The sequence below is a fragment of the Acomys minous genome (genome assembly GCF_964271855.1).
Source record: "Acomys minous genome assembly, chromosome: 14".
Classification (NCBI taxonomy): domain Eukaryota; kingdom Metazoa; phylum Chordata; class Mammalia; order Rodentia; family Muridae; genus Acomys; species Acomys minous.
Window position 1 is genome coordinate 2,382,447 of NC_140496.1, and position 19,120 is coordinate 2,401,566.

Genomic DNA, 19,120 nt, shown 5'->3' on the forward strand with positions numbered 1-19,120 from the left:
CTGCATAGAAGACTCTTGAGACCAGACCAGCTGCTGACTGGAAGAGGTTTAGACCAACTGAGGCACCTGGAAAGGACACCCTTCAACCCGTTGAGCTGCCTGCGGGCTGTGCAGTGTGCTGCAGGTTCCCAGCTTTGTGAGCTGTCACCCATGCTGGGCTGAGCTTTGGTGAGACGGCTTCGAGACTTGCCTGGCCCTGTAGTTAGTTCTTCACCTGTTTTCCCGTAAAGAATCTCAACAAAAACTCACCGGCTCACCAAGTTGGACTTTGGCGGTGTGCATACTTTGCTCTGTTGTGGACTCCCTATCTGGGGTGAAAAGTTTTGTCACACTACAATAGCACCTATGGTGACATGAGACCCAGGCCCCAGGAAGGAAGTTTCCTGCTTGGCTTGAGATTGCTTTACTCGTGTCCTGCAGTCAAAGTATGTGGCGTCCTCAGCAATAAGATGTTACCGCGCAGTTACGGTGGGCACCCATGGGCAACGGCAATAGCCTGTGCTGTTTTAGGCTGCCGGGGCCTCCCTGGCCACTATCACACAGTTACACTGTGATTTTTCATTCACTAACCCATGTCTTCTGAGAGTTACATTGTCCACCAACGCAGGGTGGCTTTGCTATGGGAGCAATTGGGGTGAAGGGGATAATTCAAAGGAGATGGTTATGAGGAGCTTTTCACGCCATCTTACAACTAAACAACAACAGCTGCAAAGTGGAGGGGCTGGATGGCTCAGCAGTTAAGAATACTTACCTGTTCTTACGGAGGACCTGGGTCACTTCCCAGCGCTCACACAGCTGCCTGTAGCTCCATGGGCACCAGGCATGCTGGTGCTACAGATACGTATACACAGGCAACACACACACACACACACACACACACACACACACACACACGTGCACTAAAATAAATAAGTCTTTCAAATAAGAGGGACTATAAGACCCATGAGGGGAGAGGAGACACTGCAGATGCAAGGGGCATGCAGGGACGCGCGCAGGGGGAGAAGGGGAGTGAGTGCGTCACCAAATCTAAGGTGTATGAAAAAGCCTAAGAGTTAGTAAGCCAAGTTCAAAATACAATTTAAAAACCACCCAGGTGGCCTCCTCCTCGTGGAAATCCCACCTCCTGCTGTGAAGACGCAGGGAGCTCAATGACCTTGTGTTCCTGTGTTTTGCAGGTGCCAAGTGCCTTTGATTCCTAGTAGCTGCCTCCCCTGGGCAGCATCCTCTGCCTTGTTCCCGGTCCCCTGAGGGTCCTGCTTCCCTCAGTGGGAGCTGGGAGGAGGGTTCCCTGACCACTGGGCTTCGTCCACTCCTCTCCTCTCTGTTCTCGTGTCCCAGAAAGAGTGGACAGCCAGAGCTGCTCATCAGTCAGTCCATCCCTGATGTGGTTCCTCTGAAAAAGGACAACCCTGGCCGCACAGACATGCTGGAGTCAGCCTACCATGCTCTGCTTCTTGGCTCTGCTTCCAGGGGTCCTGAGTTCAATTCCTAGCAACCACATGGTGGCTCACAACCATCTATAATGAGATCTAGTGCCCTCCTATGATGTACAGGTGTATATGGAGTCAGAACACTGTGTATGTAATAAATAAATAAATATTTATAAAAAAATAAAAAAATAAACTGGACACCCACCACAAGGCGCCCACGGAGTCTGAACACTGTAGACTAGGTGTCATTATATATCACGATTTACCAGCAACGTATGTCATCCAGGCATTAGACGCCTTTGCTAAGTGAGTCCTTTACGAAGAGGTCCTTGCCTCTGCTCAGGCCTGGAAACAGAACAAAACAAAACAAAACAAGACACGGAAGCTAGGTCATGTGACCATTTCCTAAATGAAACTGGGACATACAGTCAGGACTCCTGCTCATTGCTATACAGTCCGTGAGGAGCTGGTTTAATTAACAAAAGTTTCTGAAAGACCGTCTGTTAGTGTCATTCTCCCTATGACGCATGCTTCATGTCCCGTGTCCCCCCACAGGAACCTCTTCAGGGAGGAGTCTCACGGTGTCAGTATCCTGAACCAGGGTTTGAGGAGACCCATCGGGACCCAGCACTTTCCTGCCCATCCACTTCCCCTCCGTGTCAAAGGCTTCAGCACACTGAGGGTGCGTGCGTGGCTGTGGCTCTTTTTCCACTTGAGCCCAAGCGTGTGCTCTCTGCTGTTTTCTTTCCCTTCTCCATGCTCCTTCTCTTCTCCGTGGAGAGGGCAGCGTCTGCTCACCTGGGCCACGCTCAGAAGTGTCCCGCGGTGCTCGCTGTCTTGGTTTTCAGGAAACTAAATTTTCTGAAAATGTATTTGCTACTGTTAAAGCGTTTGGGCTCAAAAGATAGACAGATTTACATTTTCTGAGATGGGAAGGTACAAGGGTAAGGGATTTGAAGGAAACTGAGGACAACTTTGCACATATTAGTGTGACACGCTTATTGGGGATGCTGGCCATTCAATTCATAACTTAAATTCCTCAGTTACTGCTACTGACCTCTAGAGGGCAGGCCCTTCCCCTGCAGGGTGGCCCCTGGACCGGCCCCTTCCTTTAACATTTCCCAGGCATATTGTTTTTCTATTACAGGCTTTCCTTAAAACCCTGTGGCTATCTCCTGTCCAGAAATAAATCTCCCACCCGAACCCTCACTTCAGCACAGGCCCGCGGCAACTCAAAATAAGCAGAACTTTAACCTTTTTACTTCATACATCCTGTATTTTGTTCGTTTTAAAACATTCAAAATGTGTATGTAAATGACCATCCTTCTGCATGAAGCCATGAGCGCTAAGCTGTGCATCTGCGGCCACCATCCTTCCCCAGGACCTTCTCCTCTTCAGAATGAAACACTGCACCATGAAGACCTCTCTTGCCCCCTCACCCCTCCTCGCCCCCCTCACCTCCTCACCCCTCCTCGCCCCCCTCACCTCCTCACCCCTCCTCACCCTCCCACCCCTCCTCACCCCTCCTCACCCCCTCACCCCTCCTCACCCCCTCACCTCCTCACCCCCCTCACCCCCCTCACCCCTCCTCCCCCCCTCACCCCTCCTCACCCTCCCACCCCTCCTCACCCCTCCTCACCCTCCCACCCCTCCTCGCTCCCCCTCACCCCTCACCCCTCCTCACCCTTCTTCGTTCCTCCTTGCCCCCTCACCCTTTCACCCCTCCTCACCCCCTCTCACTCCCCTCATCCCCCCTCGCCCCTCACCCTCCTTGTCTGCCTCACACCCTTACTCCCACCCTCCCTCACCCCCCTCCTTGCCCCCCTTCTCTCCCCTCCCCTCACCCCCTCACCCCTCCTCACCCCCCTCACCCCTCCTCACACCCCTCTCCCCCGCCCTTAGCACACTCTGTTCGGTTTTTGGGGTTGTTACTGTTTTTATAATTTTTGAGACAGGGACTCTGAGATGCTCTGGCTGGCCTGGAGCTCACTATATAGACAAAGCTTTGCCTTTCACTCCTGTGTGTTGGGATTACAGGTGTGCCACACACCCAGCTTTTTCTGGTTGGATTTGGCTATCCCAGGGATCTCAAAAGCGCAGTCACATGGCACCTGTCCTTTTGTGCCGGGCTTGCTTCGTCTTGCCCAAGTGCCTCCAGGTCCAGATGTGCTGCTGCAGGTCAGGGTTTCGGCACGGGTTTGTAGGGCTGAACAGGCCTCCACAGCGTGAGCACTGCACATTTTGTTTATGCATACACACCTAAATCCACCCACTCATGCTCTGTCCAGCCAGCTGCCCACCCAGGCACTTCCACCCTTCGGCTGTCGCGAATAACGGTGCTTTGGGTGTAGGTGTGCCGATATCTTATGCGGTCTTTGCTTCCAATTCTTTTTTTTTTTAATCGAAAGTTTTTTTCATACAATATATTTTGATCATGTTTCCCCCACCGCACCCCTCCCCTGCCCCTCCCCCACCCCAGCTGCTCCCAGATCCTCCCCAACTTCATGCCCTCTCTGTCTCTTTAAAAAAACAAAAACCGCCTGGCAGTGGTGGTGCACGCCTTTAATCCCAGCACTCGGGAGGCAGAGGCAGGTGGATTACGGTGAGTACAAGGCCAGCCTGGTCTACAAAGTGAGTCCAGGACAGCCAAGGCTACACAGAGAAACCCTGTCTCAAAAAGCCAACCAACCAACCAAACAAACAAAAAACAAAAACCCCAAAGAAAATTTAAAAAACCTACAAAACCACAAAAATAGGAAGCAACATATACAAGCAAAACACTGACAAATAAGACAAAAATTTCCCAACCAAAAGGAAAATGAGAGAAAAATATATATTAAAAAAAATCACCTTTGTTCTGTGTTGATCAATTACTCATGACCATGATGCCTGCCCACAAGGCGAAGACTACACCGGAGAGAGCTGACATCTCCTTGACCATCGGGTACCAAGAGCAGAGAGCTTCTTGTTAGGAATGACAGCCTGTGTCCATGTCCCCCACTCAACGCTGGGACCCCATCTGGCTTTGACCTGTGCAGGCCTTGTACACTCTGCCAGTCTCTGTGAGTTCACATGTCTGCCAGTCCTGTTGTGTCTGGAAGACTGTTTCCTTGGAGACATACATCATCCCTGGCTCTTCCCCACAGATCCCTGGGTCATGAGGGGAGGGCTCTGACGAGGACACTCCGTTTAGGACTGAGTACTCCAAAGCCTCTCACTCTGCACACTGTCCAGGTGTGGGTCTCTGTGTCAGTGCCCATGTCCTGCAAGGAGAAGCTTGTCTGGTGATGGCTGAGCAAGCATCTGACCAGAGTGCCAGCCTGGGTGGCCGCTGGAGGCGCAGAAAGTGATCCCTGGGGATCAGCGGGGAACACAAAGGATCGGGGTTGGGATAAAAAGGAGGGAGGGCTGAGAGCGTCAGCAGGAAGGAGCTCCCAATCTTTTATAGCTTTAAATAAAAAAAAATCATGTTTATGGGTGTCTTGCCTACATATACATACGTGCATGGCAGCAGAAGGTGCGTCAGATCCCCTGGAACTGGAGCTACAGACAGTTGGGAGCTGCCCTGGGGGTGCTGGGAGCTGCCCTGGGGGGTGCTGGGAGCCGCCCTGGGGGTGCTGGGAGTCGCCCTGGGGGTGCTGGGAGCCACCCTGTGGGTGCTGGGGGCCGCCCTGTGGGTGCTGGGAGTCGCCCTGGGGGTGCTGGGAGCCAAACCTGGGTCCTTTGGATGAGCAGCCAGTGCTGCCAATGGCCGAGCCACCTCCCCAGCACCATTAAAAAAAAATCTCAATGAGCTGACGGGAGAAGATAGATTTGCTCCAGGAAAGGTATCTCTAACTTTATAATGTTGTGGCTGAGCTAAATGAAGTATTTGGTGGTGGGGGTAACAGGCCAGGACCTCGCCACCTGGGCTGCCTTTTGGATTTCCTGGTGTGGAGACACTCTAGGTGTGGGTGACATGATTCTTGCTCATCTTTAGGAACCCCGCCCTCTGCAGCTCAGCACAAGACACTTGGGTCTTATAGCTCATAGCCACAGCTGTCTAGACACAGTTTCACCAACCTTTCTGCCTCCATTGCTTACAGTGCTGGAGTTACAGGTGTGTGTGTGTGTGTGTGTGTGTGTGTGTGCATATGTGTATGCTTATGTGCTCATATGTGTGTGCATGTGCATGCATGTGTGTGTGATAGTGTACATGTGTGCCTGTATGCATATGGGTGTGCATATATGTGTGTTTGTACATATGTGCATACATGTACATGCCTGTGTATTTGTGTATATGCATGCATTCATGTCTGTACATGCATGTGAGCTTGTGTGTGTATATTGTATATATTGTATATATTGTATATGTGTTTTATGTGTATATGCATGTACATGTCTGTGCATGCACATGTGCATTAGCATGTGTGAGTGCATGCATGTGTACATGTGCATGTGTGCATTCATGTGTGTACACACATGCGACTTTGTATGTGCATGCATTGTGTACATGTGTTTTGTGTGTGCATGTATGTACCTGCCTGTGTGCACATGTGCATGTATGTTAGTGCATGTATACATGTGTGTGCGTGTGTGTATGTACATGCATGTGAGTTTGCTTGTGCCTATATGCATTTGTGCACATGCAGCCATGCTTAGCTGTTTACATGGATGCCAGGGATGTGAACTCGGGTTCTCGTGCTTGTGCAGCAAGTGCTCACTACTGCGCCTTCCTCTTGCACCATCTCTTCAGCCCCAGGGACTGACAGTTTCTGCGACTGCTGTGCACCTGTCCGTCACCACAGCAATGGCCGCCCTCCCATGAGGCACCAGGTCCCTTTGAGGTGGGGCCGAAAGCACACTCGATGCGTCCTTTCTTGTTTCAAATGTTTTATTAATCTGTTTGGGCAAACAAGTAATGGAAACTGAGAATAATAACTGGCTAAAAAGTTCAGGTCGTGAGGGCCCCTTTCCCCCAGGAAACTAAAGACTCCACGGCTCCGGAATGCACCGTTGGGACAGGACGCCGGTTCAGAATCAGATTCCCATTTGTATGTAACAATGTAAACTTCAAAAATAGTAAACTCTAACCCCGGTCCCTCTGTACAGCTCTATCACAGATAGAAGTTCCTGGCAGACCTAAATTGTGTAAGTAAACAGCCAGTGCTTAAAAGTCTCTTAAAAAGGTTTACAGACTCAGTAAATAGTATTTCAGTCTTGGTCTGGAAGTGAAAGCAGCAGCAGTCCCTCCCACATGGCGCACCTGCTGTGCACGCTGCGCACCGCCGACTGCCTTCCAAACACATGGGCCACCAGCTCTGTCGCTGTACACGCACACACACACACACACACACACACGCACGCACGCACGCACACAGAACTCGTGTTTGTTTGTTTTAAAGATTTCTACATCTAGATTAAGAGACGGCGCCAGCGACATACGATGTCACCTCGCGTCACATAGGTAAGGACGGAGATGCTGTAGAAGGCACTGAGTTCTCCTCGTGGTCCTGTGAAGACGCAGGGGAGCGGGCCAGCTAGGTCAGGGTTCTGCTTTCCATCGAGTGACCCGACACAGGCCTGTCCTCCATTTACCTCCCTGCCCACCGCCGTTTACTGCTTCACCTCCCACTTCCCTCCCACACACCCACCTGCTCGCCACCGTCTGCCCATCCGTCTGCCCATCCGTATATCCACACACCCATCCACCCATCCAGACTAACTGACAGTTATCTTTTGGTTCATTGAAATTCCTTAAAATTAAGTATACAGTTCTGGTATAAAACAAAATATGACCTACTATAGCTGAAAAATAATCACAGTGTACAATGTCATTTTCAGTTGCTAAGAGGCAGAGCACTCGCCCTGGCTTTGTCCCGCGTGCTTGTCCTCTGAAGCAGTCAGCGCAAGGCTCACCTCACCCCACGTCACATTCACTGACAGGGCCTTTCCTCTTCCATTTTGAGTTGGTTCCCTTAAGTGGAAGGTCTGATGTGGAAAAGTGCAAGCAAATCGGACATGCCAATAAATACCATAGAACTTACCGCAGATAACCAAAACTGTACATGTATGTACACCTCACCCAGCCGAGGTTCCTCCCTCAGGAATAGACCTCAAAAAAAAAAAAATGTTACCAGGGACGTCCCAGAGCCCTAGAGGAACAGTCTCAGCGAGCAAAGGATGGGCGGGCTCTTCTGCTCCTGTTCTGGGGACCTGCGCCCAGGTCTCCGCTGCTCTCGGCCGGCTCCTCCTTCTTCCTCACTTTTAGGCGGGTGAGCAGCTTGATCAACCAGACGTCCCACTCTTCCGGCAGGAGCAGGAGGAGGAAGCCCAGGCCGATGATGATGATGGCGATGACCCGGACCCCGTTGAAGACTATCTGACTGGTGTAGTGGTCGACCACTGTAGGAAACAAAGCATGTTGACACAGCAGCAGGGCTGTGGGCGCGCGCGTGGTAAGTCTGGGCATCCATTAGGGCAGGGCAGGGCTGTGGGCACGCGCGTGGCAAGTCTGGGCATCCATTAGGGCAGGCTGGTGCTGCCTCTACAACAGTGCCTGACCGTCTTAATGCCTGACTCCAAGGCCTCGTGCTTGTGTGTTGCCATTCGAATCTAAACCAGCAGCTGAGTGTAAATGGTGACTTGAGTGTGTGTGGGGAAAAATAAATAATAAAGCAAGGGCAATTGGGAGTGCAAGTGTAATGAGACATGCCAAAGTTTAATTCTGGCTAATCTGGGGTTTCAGGATAAAGAAAATATTTTTTTTAATATTTTGTATACTTTTCATAATACCTATGATGTTGTACATGACACTTATTTTATAATTTAATCTGACTACATGTATATACATGTATGTACATGTGTGTATATTTTGATAAGCAAACCCGATCCAGTTCTTTTAGGATACTATTTGTGAATTTTCTTTTTAAAAGTTCTATCTATCTCTCTATCTCTCTATCTATCTCTCTATCTATCTATGATTTATCTAATGAGTATCTATCATCTATCTATCTATCTATCTATCCATCAATCCATCTATCATCTATCTAATGAGTATCTATCTATCTATCTATCCATCCATCCATCCATCTATCATCTATCTAATGAGTATCTATCTATCTATCTATCTATCTATCTATCCATCCATCCATCTATCATCTATCTAATGAGTATCTATCTATCTATCTATCTATCCATCCATCCATCCATCCATCATCTATCTAATGAGTATCTATCTATCTATCTATCTATCTATCTATCATCCATCCATCCATCTATCATCTATCTAATGAGTATCTATCTATCTATCTATCTATCCATCCATCCATCTATCAGCTATCTAATGAGTATCTATCTATCTATCTATCTATCTATCCATCCATCCATCCATCCATCATCTATCTAATGAGTATCTATCATCTATCTATCTATCTATCCATCCATCCATCTATCATCTATCTAATGAGTATCTATCTATCTATCTATCTATCTATCTATCTATCATCCATCCATCTATCATCTATCTAATGAGTATCTATCTATCTATCCATCCATCCATCTATCAGCTATCTAATGAGTATCTATCTATCTATCTATCTATCTATCCATCCATCCATCCATCCATCATCTATCTAATGAGTATCTATCATCTATCTATCTATCTATCTATCTATCTATCTATCCATCCATCCATCTATCATCTATCTAATGAGTATCTATCATCTATCTATTTATCTATCTATCTATCTATCCATCCATCCATCTATCATCTATCTAATGAGTATCTATCATCTATCTATCTATCTATCTATCTATCTATCTATCTATCTATCTATCTATCCATCCATCCATCTATCATCTATCTAATGAGTATCTATCATCTATCTATCTATCTATCTATCTATCTATCTATCCATCCATCCATCTATCATCTATCTAATGAGTATCTATCATCTATCTATCTATCTATCTATCTATCTATCTATCCATCCATCTATCTATCATCTATCTAATGAGTATCTATCTATCTATCCATCCATCCATCCATCATCTATCTAATGAGTATCTATCTATCTATCTATCTATCCATCCATCCATCTATCATCTATCTAATGAGTATCTATCATCTATCTATCTATCTATCTATCTATCTATCTATCCATCCATCTATCATCTATCTAATGAGTATCTATCATCTATCTAATGAGTATCTATCATCTATCTATCTATCTATCTATCCATCCATCCATCTATCATCTATCTAATGAGTATCTATCATCTATCTATCTATCTATCTATCTATCTATCTATCTATCTATCCATCCATCCATCTATCATCTATCTAATGAGTATCTATCATCTATCTATCTATCTATCTATCTATCTATCTATCTATCATCCATCCATCCATCTATCATCTATCTAATGAGTATCTATCTATCTATCCATCCATCCATCCATCATCTATCTAATGAGTATCTATCTATCTATCTATCCATCCATCCATCTATCATCTATCTAATGAGTATCTATCATCTATCTATCTATCTATCTATCTATCTATCTATCTATCTATCCATCCATCCATCTATCATCTATCTAATGAGTATCTATCATCTATCTATCTATCTATCTATCTATCTATCTATCTATCCATCCATCTATCATCTATCTAATGAGTATCTATCATCTATCTATCTATCTATCTATCTATCTATCTATCTATCCATCCATCCATCATCTATCTAATGAGTATCTATCATCTATCTATCTATCCATCCATCCATCCATCTATCATCTATCTAATGAGTATCTATCTATCTATCCATCCATCCATCATCTATCTAATGAGTATCTATCTATCTATCTATCTATCCATCCATCCATCTATCATCTATCTAATGAGTATCTATCATCTCTCTACTACCACCTATCTAACATGCATGCTTATGGTCTTGTGAGTGTCGGGGGCACAGGTCAAAGGACAGCTTTTGGGGGCAGCCATTTCTCATCTTCCACCTTGCAGATCCCAGGAATCTGACTTAGGACACCAGGCATGGTGGCAAGCGTCTTCACCCAGACACCTCACTCCAGCTCCACTGTTCTTGTTTCTTGGAATAGAGTCTTGTGTAGCCCAGGCTATCCCTGAACTCACTATGTAGCTGAGGATGACTTGGAATCCCTGATTCTTAAGCCTTCACCTCCCACGTGCTGGGAACACAGGCACGTGCCACCCCACCCAGCTCCTGTGAGGCGTTCAGGATCTTCCCTGACCATTCATTACCAGGAGGCTCTAAGCCTCAGGTGGCGCCCTTTCTCTGGGGCCTTCCTGAAAGGCCGCTGCTGGCTTGTCCTGATGGGCAACCATATGACAGGGCTCAGTGGGAAGTAGGTTTAGATCAGTTTGTAAATATCTAATTCTCCTAACAATGCTCATGGTGCTCTGAGCGCCCGTGTGTTGAAGTCACCTTCCTTCTGTTTGGAGGTGACCTCTTCTTGCCTCACCTAATCCAAGCTGAGCCCATTTGAAGCCTGACTGCCTCAGGGGAGACAGTGTTCTGTTAATTCGTTGGCTGGGGATGTTCACCCAGGGTCCCCTGAGCAGACGCCAGGGTGAGCCCTGCAGGCCAGCGGCTGCTCTGTTCTGCCAAGTTCCAGAGCGCTGGTCCCTGCGTTCCCTCCTCCCGACAGGAACTGAATTCCTGCCTTTGACACAGGATTAACCCCCTCTTCAGCAGGTAAGACGTATGTGATGTTTTCTTACTGACCTTTGGCTGTAGGTTATGGCCAGAGCAACTCTCGGTGCCAGGCTGATGTGGGACATGCCTTTTACCGTGTTTCCATGTTACACCCAACTAAAGCACACGGTTGTAGTGGGGTGCCGTAGGAAGTGTCTACAGGACCCGAGCAGACTCAGACTGCAGCCGTCTAGGAGCTCAGATGCCTTATGCATCTTGAAGTCTCTTTCTTTCTGCCTGTGTGTAGGTGTGCACGTGCACATATGCATGTGTGTACACATGTGTGCTGTGTTTGGAGATCAAGGGCCACTTTAGCTGTTGTCTCCTCAGCACCATCTCACCTCTCATGCTCTGTCTTGCTTAGAGCTCATGGCTGGCTGGTCCATGAGTCCAGGGAAGCCCCCTCCCCGCCCCGCGACCGTGCTTCCTTGGTGCTGTGATGACAAGGGTGTGCCAGTGTGCTGTCCACCCCTCAGCTCTGAAGTGCTGCCTTGTGGGTTGTTTCCTTTACTTCTCAATATGAAGCGAGAAGAGCAAGCACAGCCTTCGACTATGAGGAGACTCACTGACCAAAGGGCTGACGAATGGGGACCTTGGGCGTCTAGGATGGGGTTGGCAGTGCTGGGCTGAGCCAGGTGTTCTGAGGCCCCTTCTCCACTGTAGCCCTGAGGTACTTGGAAGAGTCTGGCTAAGGTGAGGCGTAAGGAAGTAAGGGGAAGGGCGGGGCTGGGGTCGGGAGGGGACAGACCTCAGGAGTGTCTGTAGAACCCAGAGTGGCTTTGCTTCTGCTGTGACTAGGATATGGGGCTGGGTCCCTAGCAGCCAGCCCCCTAGTGGCCTGGAACTGGGGGTTCCAGAGGCAAGTTTGCAGGGAGCCAGGATGTGAGGTGGCGGATTCTGGAAAGAAAATCCAAAGCTCCAACCAAGGTAAGGCAGCCAGGGAGAGGAGGTGAGGGCAGGCGAAGGCAAGCTTTTGGAAGCACTGCCAACTTGTGTCAGCTACAAGGCCCCAGGGCAGGACAGAATGGGTTCACATACCCAAACAAAGGGCTCTCACCCTCTCCCAGGAGGCAGGAGGAAATAATATTCCTGCCTCGTTGGAGTGCCAACCTGTTTCCACATGACTGCCCGATGTGGCAACTTCTCCCCAAAGAAGTCACTTGCAAAAACTGAGTGATTTTCTGCCCTATGCTTTAAGATGGAGGCAGCCCTGGGCTTTCTGTCCTCAACGGGACATAGCAGTTTCTCTGCTACATCGGGCCTGATGGCTACCCACCTGCAATCCCAGAGGCTGGGCAGGAGGACTGCAAATTCAGACTGCCTGGGCTATGAAGTGAGTTCAAGGCTAGCCAGACCCTGTCTCAAAATAAATGTTTTTAAAAAGATGAAGGAGATATAGCTCCATGGTAGGGAGCTTGCTAAGTGTGAACAAGGCCCTTGGTTCCATCCCAAGTACAGAGAAAGTTAAAACAACAACACAAACCTGTCACGGGAAAACACAGCACATAAGACAAGTAGGATTGTACTAAACGTGCCTTTGCTCTCCGCAGAGGTTAAGCATGTGTTCTGCAGCATCTACAGTGATAACGGGTGTGAAGGTCTGTGTGAAGGTGTGCGTAAGCCCCAGGTGGTGTAACAGAGACAGAAACCCACGAGGCGGCACTTACCTGCATTCACAGGCACACTGAGGACAATTCCGAGAGACATCAGCGTGGGGTACGTGACTGCGATTCCAAAGTTTAATACGATATTGAATGCTGAAATAAAAAATAAAATAAAATAAAAAAGTCAAGACTGTATTTACTCATAACTGTCCTCTGTCCTTGACATCAGAGCTGGCCTGTTTGACCCCAGCATCTCAGGGAGACAAGAGGCAGGCACTACAAGGACTGTCCCATTGTTCCATTTAAAGGTTTTCTTGAGGGTCCAGGATTGGGGGTCAGGAGGAGCATTGTAACAAACCACAGAACCTGAGCTTTGGAGAAGGGAAAGGGTGTGAGAAGGTGACCAAAAAGCTGCTGCTACTCTTCGCTGGAGGATCTGCTCCTGGAGTGGCTGGATAGGGCTGTGAGGTGTCCTGATTCGCTTTAATTGTCAACTTGACAGGCTATCGTCACCTGAAATGAGGTCTCTATTGAGTGACATGTGGGCAGGTCTGTGGGGGACTGTCTTGATTGGTAATTGATGTAAGAGGCCCCAGAACTGTGGGCAGAGTCAGTCCTCAGGCAGGTGGTCGTAGGCTACCGACGACGCGAGCAAGTGACTGGCTAAAGGCCGGCAAGCGAGCTAAAGGCCATGTGATTTCACTTAGTGCTGGGCTGTGACCCGGAAGTGGAGCCAGATGAATCCTTCCCTCCCCTAGGTTGCTTTTGGCCATCTGTATCTGTCAACTTGTGAGGTGCCTCTGTCACTTTTCTGCCTAGCAACAGCCTTGTCTACCAGCGGAGGCGCTGATGGTGAAACTACAGTAGGGTGGTAATTAATCACTCGTACTGAGCAGTGACACCTCAGGCACCTGCTGCGTGAACTCACGAACCCCAGACTGGGGCTGTGCCACGGCAAAGGCCACAATTATGCAAATCCCTCATAAAATCCAGGGATGGTGGGGGAGGGGAGATGGCTCAGCAATTAAGAGCACCAGTTGCTCTCTCAGAGGACCCAGGTTCAATTCCCAGCAGCACCTACACCAGACAGCTCACAGCTCCTGGTAACTCCAGCTCCAGGACACATGACAGCCTCTTCTGGCCTCCATGGATACCTGAACAAACTCACTCAGCCACACACATATCCATGCAAATCACAACTAAAAGGAAGAGCAAGGACATTCTCCGTGAGCCCTTGATCCCCCTCACAGAGGACAAGGACTTGGTTTCCAGCACCCACACTGTAGCTCACAACCATCAGTCTCTGCAGTCCCAGGGGATCCGGGGTCTTTTCCTGACCTCTACAGGCGTCAAGCATACACATGGGGCACATATATGCAGGAAAACCTCATAAAAATAAACACACACTCACACACACTTACAATGAAATAATACATCTGTTTTAAAGCCCTACCTTATAAGACCACCCCCAAAAAATCTTTTTTAGAAAACCTTAAATATCGGGGCTTTTTTTGTTTTTTGTTTGTTTGTTTGTTTGTTTTTTAATGCAAGGATTTTGAAAAAGAGTGAGAACTTTAAAGCAGCAGGGACCATGGACTTTTCCTTCATAACTTGAGTTTCTGAAGACTTCTGCGTCTGCTGCTATGGGCTGGGGCTTCCGCTCAGGGCTGGTGCCACTTACTCAACAGGAGGATGGAAAAGCCACAGAGGTTTCCCCATGGAATGTCGTCGAAGGAGTTCCAGTACTCCACCCTGGTGAAGTAGAGGATGACGGGGATGCAGGTGATGAAGACGATATTGAACACGCCCAGGATGGACAGGAATAAGGCCGCTTCCCCGAACTTGGCGCTGCCCAGCAGCAGCTTGAACAGAACCTGCCGGAGAGAGGGGGAGGTGAAGGTAGACCCGGACTGCCCATGTGGGAACAGCAAAGCCAGGGGGCTGACCGCACATCGGGCACCGTAGTTGCACCAGGTTTGACCCGTCTGTCAGTGATGAACTTGACGGAGTGTTGGAGTCCACATGTCAGCCCAGGCTGACTATGTCTGGCCTCACAGAGCTTATTCCCAGGAGCCATATGGGTCTGTACATTGGATGTGGTGGATACGTGTTGTGTTCACAAGGCTGCACTCCTTAGAGCTATCTGCCACGATTGCACATCCTCTGTGGAGCTTCCAAATCTATGCTGGCCCAGGACACAGCACGTGTGTGTGTGTGTGTGTGTGTGTGTGTGTGTGTGTACATGCGTGTGCCCGGGGGTGTGGGGGCTCAGATACGGACCTCAGGTGTCTTTCTGGATTAATTTCCATCATATATTGGGACGGGGTCTGTTCTTGAACCCACAGCTTGCCTATGTGGTTGGTTTAGCTAGCCAGCTTCCCTGGAGGAGTCTCTCCCATCTCTGCCTTCCATGTGCTAGGATCACAGATGGGCTGTCAGGCCCAGTTAGCATTTACAGACCACAGGGATTCGGAACTCCAGACCACACACTTGCAAGGCAAGTGCTTATGAGTGACACATTGAGCAGCCACTGCCCCAGGAAAAAGGTCTTTATCTGCAAGAACGTTTTCCCTGAAACAGAGTTGAGGGACTTGGCTAGTTCCTGCTCCATCTTACCACCCTCCGTAGACGTGACCAGAGCCTGAGTGAACTGCACTAAACTTTACTCCCCCTGTTGCCTCCCCCCCCCCCCCCCCCCCCCCCCCCCCCCCCGCCTAAGTGGCCAGAGGCTGGGCCATACACGTCCTCGGGCCCTATCCAGTATGGTGTTTGGTGATCAAGGAATCCAGTCAAGTATATGTATGGCTGGCCACGTGTGCGTACATGTGCGTGCATACGTGTGCGTGCATGCATGTGCGTGTGTGCGCGTGCGCGTGTGTGTGGCGTGTGTGCGCACATGTGTGCATGTGTGTGTGTGTGTGTGTGTGTGTGTGTGTGTGTGTGTGTGTGTTCCTCATGGCTCCTTTGCCTGATATGCTCCCCATATATGTGCAGGCAGTAGGGAAAGGAGGCGAGGATCTTCTGGCTGCCCAGTCAGTCCCTCTGGACACATGCTGAGGCTTGTGTGAGTGAGCAAGTGGTCCGCAGCTGCTGGCACAGGGGAGTTTTGGGAGTTGAAGCCTAGCTGGGAGAGTGATCACTGGGGGCTGAGATGACTTTTTGTAGGCCTGAAAATGTCTACATTTTCTATTCTCCACCTAGGGAGGAAAGAGAGGACCTAGGGGAGAAGAGAGGAAAGGAGGGGGGAGAGACAGCAGTCGGGGGAAGTGAGACCTCGGAGCCCCCTATGGAACAGTCATTGGCTGTCTAGTATCTCAATTGCTTCTAGTATTTTGTTAAAACTTAGTTTTCCTTTTCTGAGGCAAAGGCAATGTTGCCACCTCAGTGAGTGATGGCGCGACAGACCCATAAGCCACTCGGTCCAACTCCTGCCAAGGATGCATTTGTGCATTCACTTCACAAGCAGTGTTTGTTCCACTCACAGACTCACATCGGCTGGTGTCCCCAAAGCCACACAACCAAGGATTTACATGACAAAGTCATACATGTAATATGGTCTTCGTGTTCCATCAGGCACAAGCACAGGGGCAGGCTTAGGGGTCCAGCCTCCCTCAGCTGCCTGCCTGGGCCCTGGCCTGGTGCTGTCTGCCTCTCAGTGCATAATGAAAAAATATCTGCTCTTCTTAGAAGCCCAGACCCCACCCAGAAGGTCCAGAGTGACAGTCTCTGAGCCCCAGCCCAGAGCTTGGCTGCCCCAGAGCCTGCTGGGAAAGTAGGTCCACTGTGCCTACCTTGTAGAGGGCTGACATAGAGGCGGAGCCCACCACCAGGGCTATGCCGATGACGGAGTGACTGTGGAAGCCATCTGCGTAAGTCATCATGACAATGCCTGCGATGGCGAGGATGGCGGCTACAATCTGCAGGGGGAGGCGGGGTGGAGAGAAACAGTGTCAGGATTGGGAGGGAGGTGCTAGAATGTTCTACTCACGGGGCTCTTCCAGGTGGAGGAAAGTGGTGTTGCATCCCAGGACTCGTGGGGAGAAGGGGCAGAATTGACTGACGCCTTTCCAAGCTTGGCATAACACAAATCCTGAGGCAGGGGTAGCGAGGGTGCTGGTGAGGCTTTGTCTCTGGCTGCAGCAGGGCTGGTCACTGAGCCGTGACAGACTGGGGATCTTATTCTGGTGACAGGTTGCTCACTCGTGGCAAGGTCTGAGGAACAGTACCTGGTCACCACCTGGAAACTACTGAGATCTCTTTCCAGTATTATCTCATAGGGCCTGGATTTGGTGTTTTCCCTCATCAGCCGGGATGGCACAGTGGGGGCAGCAGAGCTTGTCCTCATCTGACACACTAGCAGCAGGGCCTGGCCACACCACTGTCCATCCAGGGCTGCAGACCACATCCTGGCCTGGAAGGGCCCTGTCCCTTCTCCTTAGCTGGGTCTCCCCTCTGTGGTGTTTTAGCACTTGCAGGTTGTTATGTGGACTCTTGGAGGAGGACGTGCTCTGGTATCCAGAATAAGTGCAGGGTCCCAGCAGAGGCAGCCACAGAGCCCCCAGAGCCCCAGGGAATAAGGGGAGGGGAACATCCCTCAACACTGACCTAAGTGGCACATCCAACAGCTAAGCTGGGTGGGGGAGGGGTGATGCAAGCTAAATGTTTCCTAAGTGCCTTCTCACTTAGCCTTAAAACAGGGAGTTGTCAGTCACCCCCTTTTAGAGACATAAAGACTTAAGGCTGGAAGAGGTTAAGGCAGCTGGCAGCTTCTCCAGGTCTGTCTGACAGCAAATCTGGGCAAGTGTGATTTCCAGGGTGTGATTGTCAGCTGGGTGTGATTGTCAGCTGGGTGTGATTTCCAGGGTGTGATTGTCAGCTGGGTGTGATTGTCAGCTGGGTGTGATTGTCAGCTGGGTGTGATTTCCAGGGTGTGATTGTCAGTTGGGTGGGAGCTAGGCTCCTCGTGGGAACATTGGACCTGCCTGTGAGGGAGATTGGGCTAGTGAAGGTAGGGTGACCCACTCCGAGTGTGGTGGCACCATCCCGTGGGCTGGGGGTCCTGGATGGAATAAAAGGGGAGAAAGGGAGCCGAGCACCAGCATTCGTATCTCCTGGCTTCCTGGCTGCAGTGTGAGCAGCTGCCTTGCCATCCTGACTCTGCGCCTTTCCCACGTGGTGGACTGTGTCCCCTAAAACTGCGAGCCAGAGCAAACCCTTCCTCCGTAAGTTGCATTTGTCATGTGTTTTGTCTCAGCGTGAGGGGCACAACCAAGACAGTGACTTCTTGGGGGTCCTAGCACTGGTCCTGAGCTCTAGGGACCTCGCTATGGGGTGCCTGTTCTCTGAGCTTCAGCGGTCCCTTTGGAAGGTGAGTTGTCAGGCAGAAGTGTATGGACATCTTCCCACCTCACTCTCAGGACCCTTCAGTCAGAAGCTCAGAGGCCAGGCCTTCCCTCCCCACCCCCTGCCTGTGAGTCCATGGAGTGTGATGTGGAAGAGCCACATGCTCCACACACTAAGACACGGGTGTAGGTGGGGGTGGGTGTTGTTTTGTTTTTAGTGTGAAAGCATTCCTTTGCCTATTTTCTGTGCTACAGTGAACCCTCCTCAGACTCTGTCAAAGTTGTCCTGTAGATTCACAAGTTCTGTGTATAAGTTTCTGATGGAGGGCACTGGATAGTGACCTCTCTTCTCTGTCCACTTTAAAGATTGGGCAAGCTGAGATTCAGACACTGGTATTCTGCTCACGGACCCACAGGGCACACATGAAAATGCTTGGAGTAGAGACAAGGACAGTTTGAGCGGTGTTTAAAAAGCTTGGCAGCAGCCTGCCTGCTAACACCAAGAGTTACCAGGGTCTCCATGGTGTTCTAGAGACACATTTACTTATTTTTGGACCTGTCCATTTCAGCTAAAACTGCAGGTGCCCCTTCCCATTCCCCAAGAAGTTGTAACTGGGTGACTGCAGCAACTGTTGTAATCACAGTTTGCTGCTGTCCCTCCCCCTCCTCCCTGTACCCTCCTCCCCCTCCTTCCCCCTCCCCCCCCCCACACAGAGAGGAGCCTTGGTCATGTCCTTCAAGCCTATGAAGCTGGCATTAACTCCCTCAGCCCCAGGCTGGAAACTGTATTAGTTCTTAAGTCTTTGGAAAGTCCCCAGTGGAAGTTGCTGCCTGCCCCTGACTACCTGAATATTGAGCGATTTCTGCAGTTAGCCATGACCGTGGGCTTATTTCTCCAACTGTCTATGGTTAGGTCCCACAGACCCCATGAGCTGCCTGAGCTCTGCACTGGGAAGTCCTTCAGTTCTAACGGAGAGCGCGCCTGCGCGTGTCTGCGTATCACAGCATCCGGTCACCCGTGCCGG

The 19,120-nt window shown here is 49.7% G+C and overlaps 1 protein-coding gene across 2 annotated transcripts in view; it reads right to left on the reverse strand.

The window, feature by feature from the left end:
• Positions 1-5,536: 5,536 nt before the first annotated feature.
• Positions 5,537-19,120, reverse strand: part of SLC35F3 (solute carrier family 35 member F3) — a 236,937-nt gene continuing 223,353 nt past the window's right edge. For both annotated transcript variants that reach the window (XM_084756622.1, XM_084756623.1), the window contains 4 exons: positions 16,545-16,670; positions 14,435-14,627; positions 12,817-12,906; positions 5,537-7,814 (listed from right to left, as the gene is read on the reverse strand). In XM_084756622.1, coding sequence (XP_084612748.1) covers positions 7,579-7,814; positions 12,817-12,906; positions 14,435-14,627; positions 16,545-16,670 — 645 coding nt within the window. In that variant the 3' untranslated portion in view covers positions 5,537-7,578. The remainder of the gene's footprint in view (positions 7,815-12,816; positions 12,907-14,434; positions 14,628-16,544; positions 16,671-19,120) is intronic.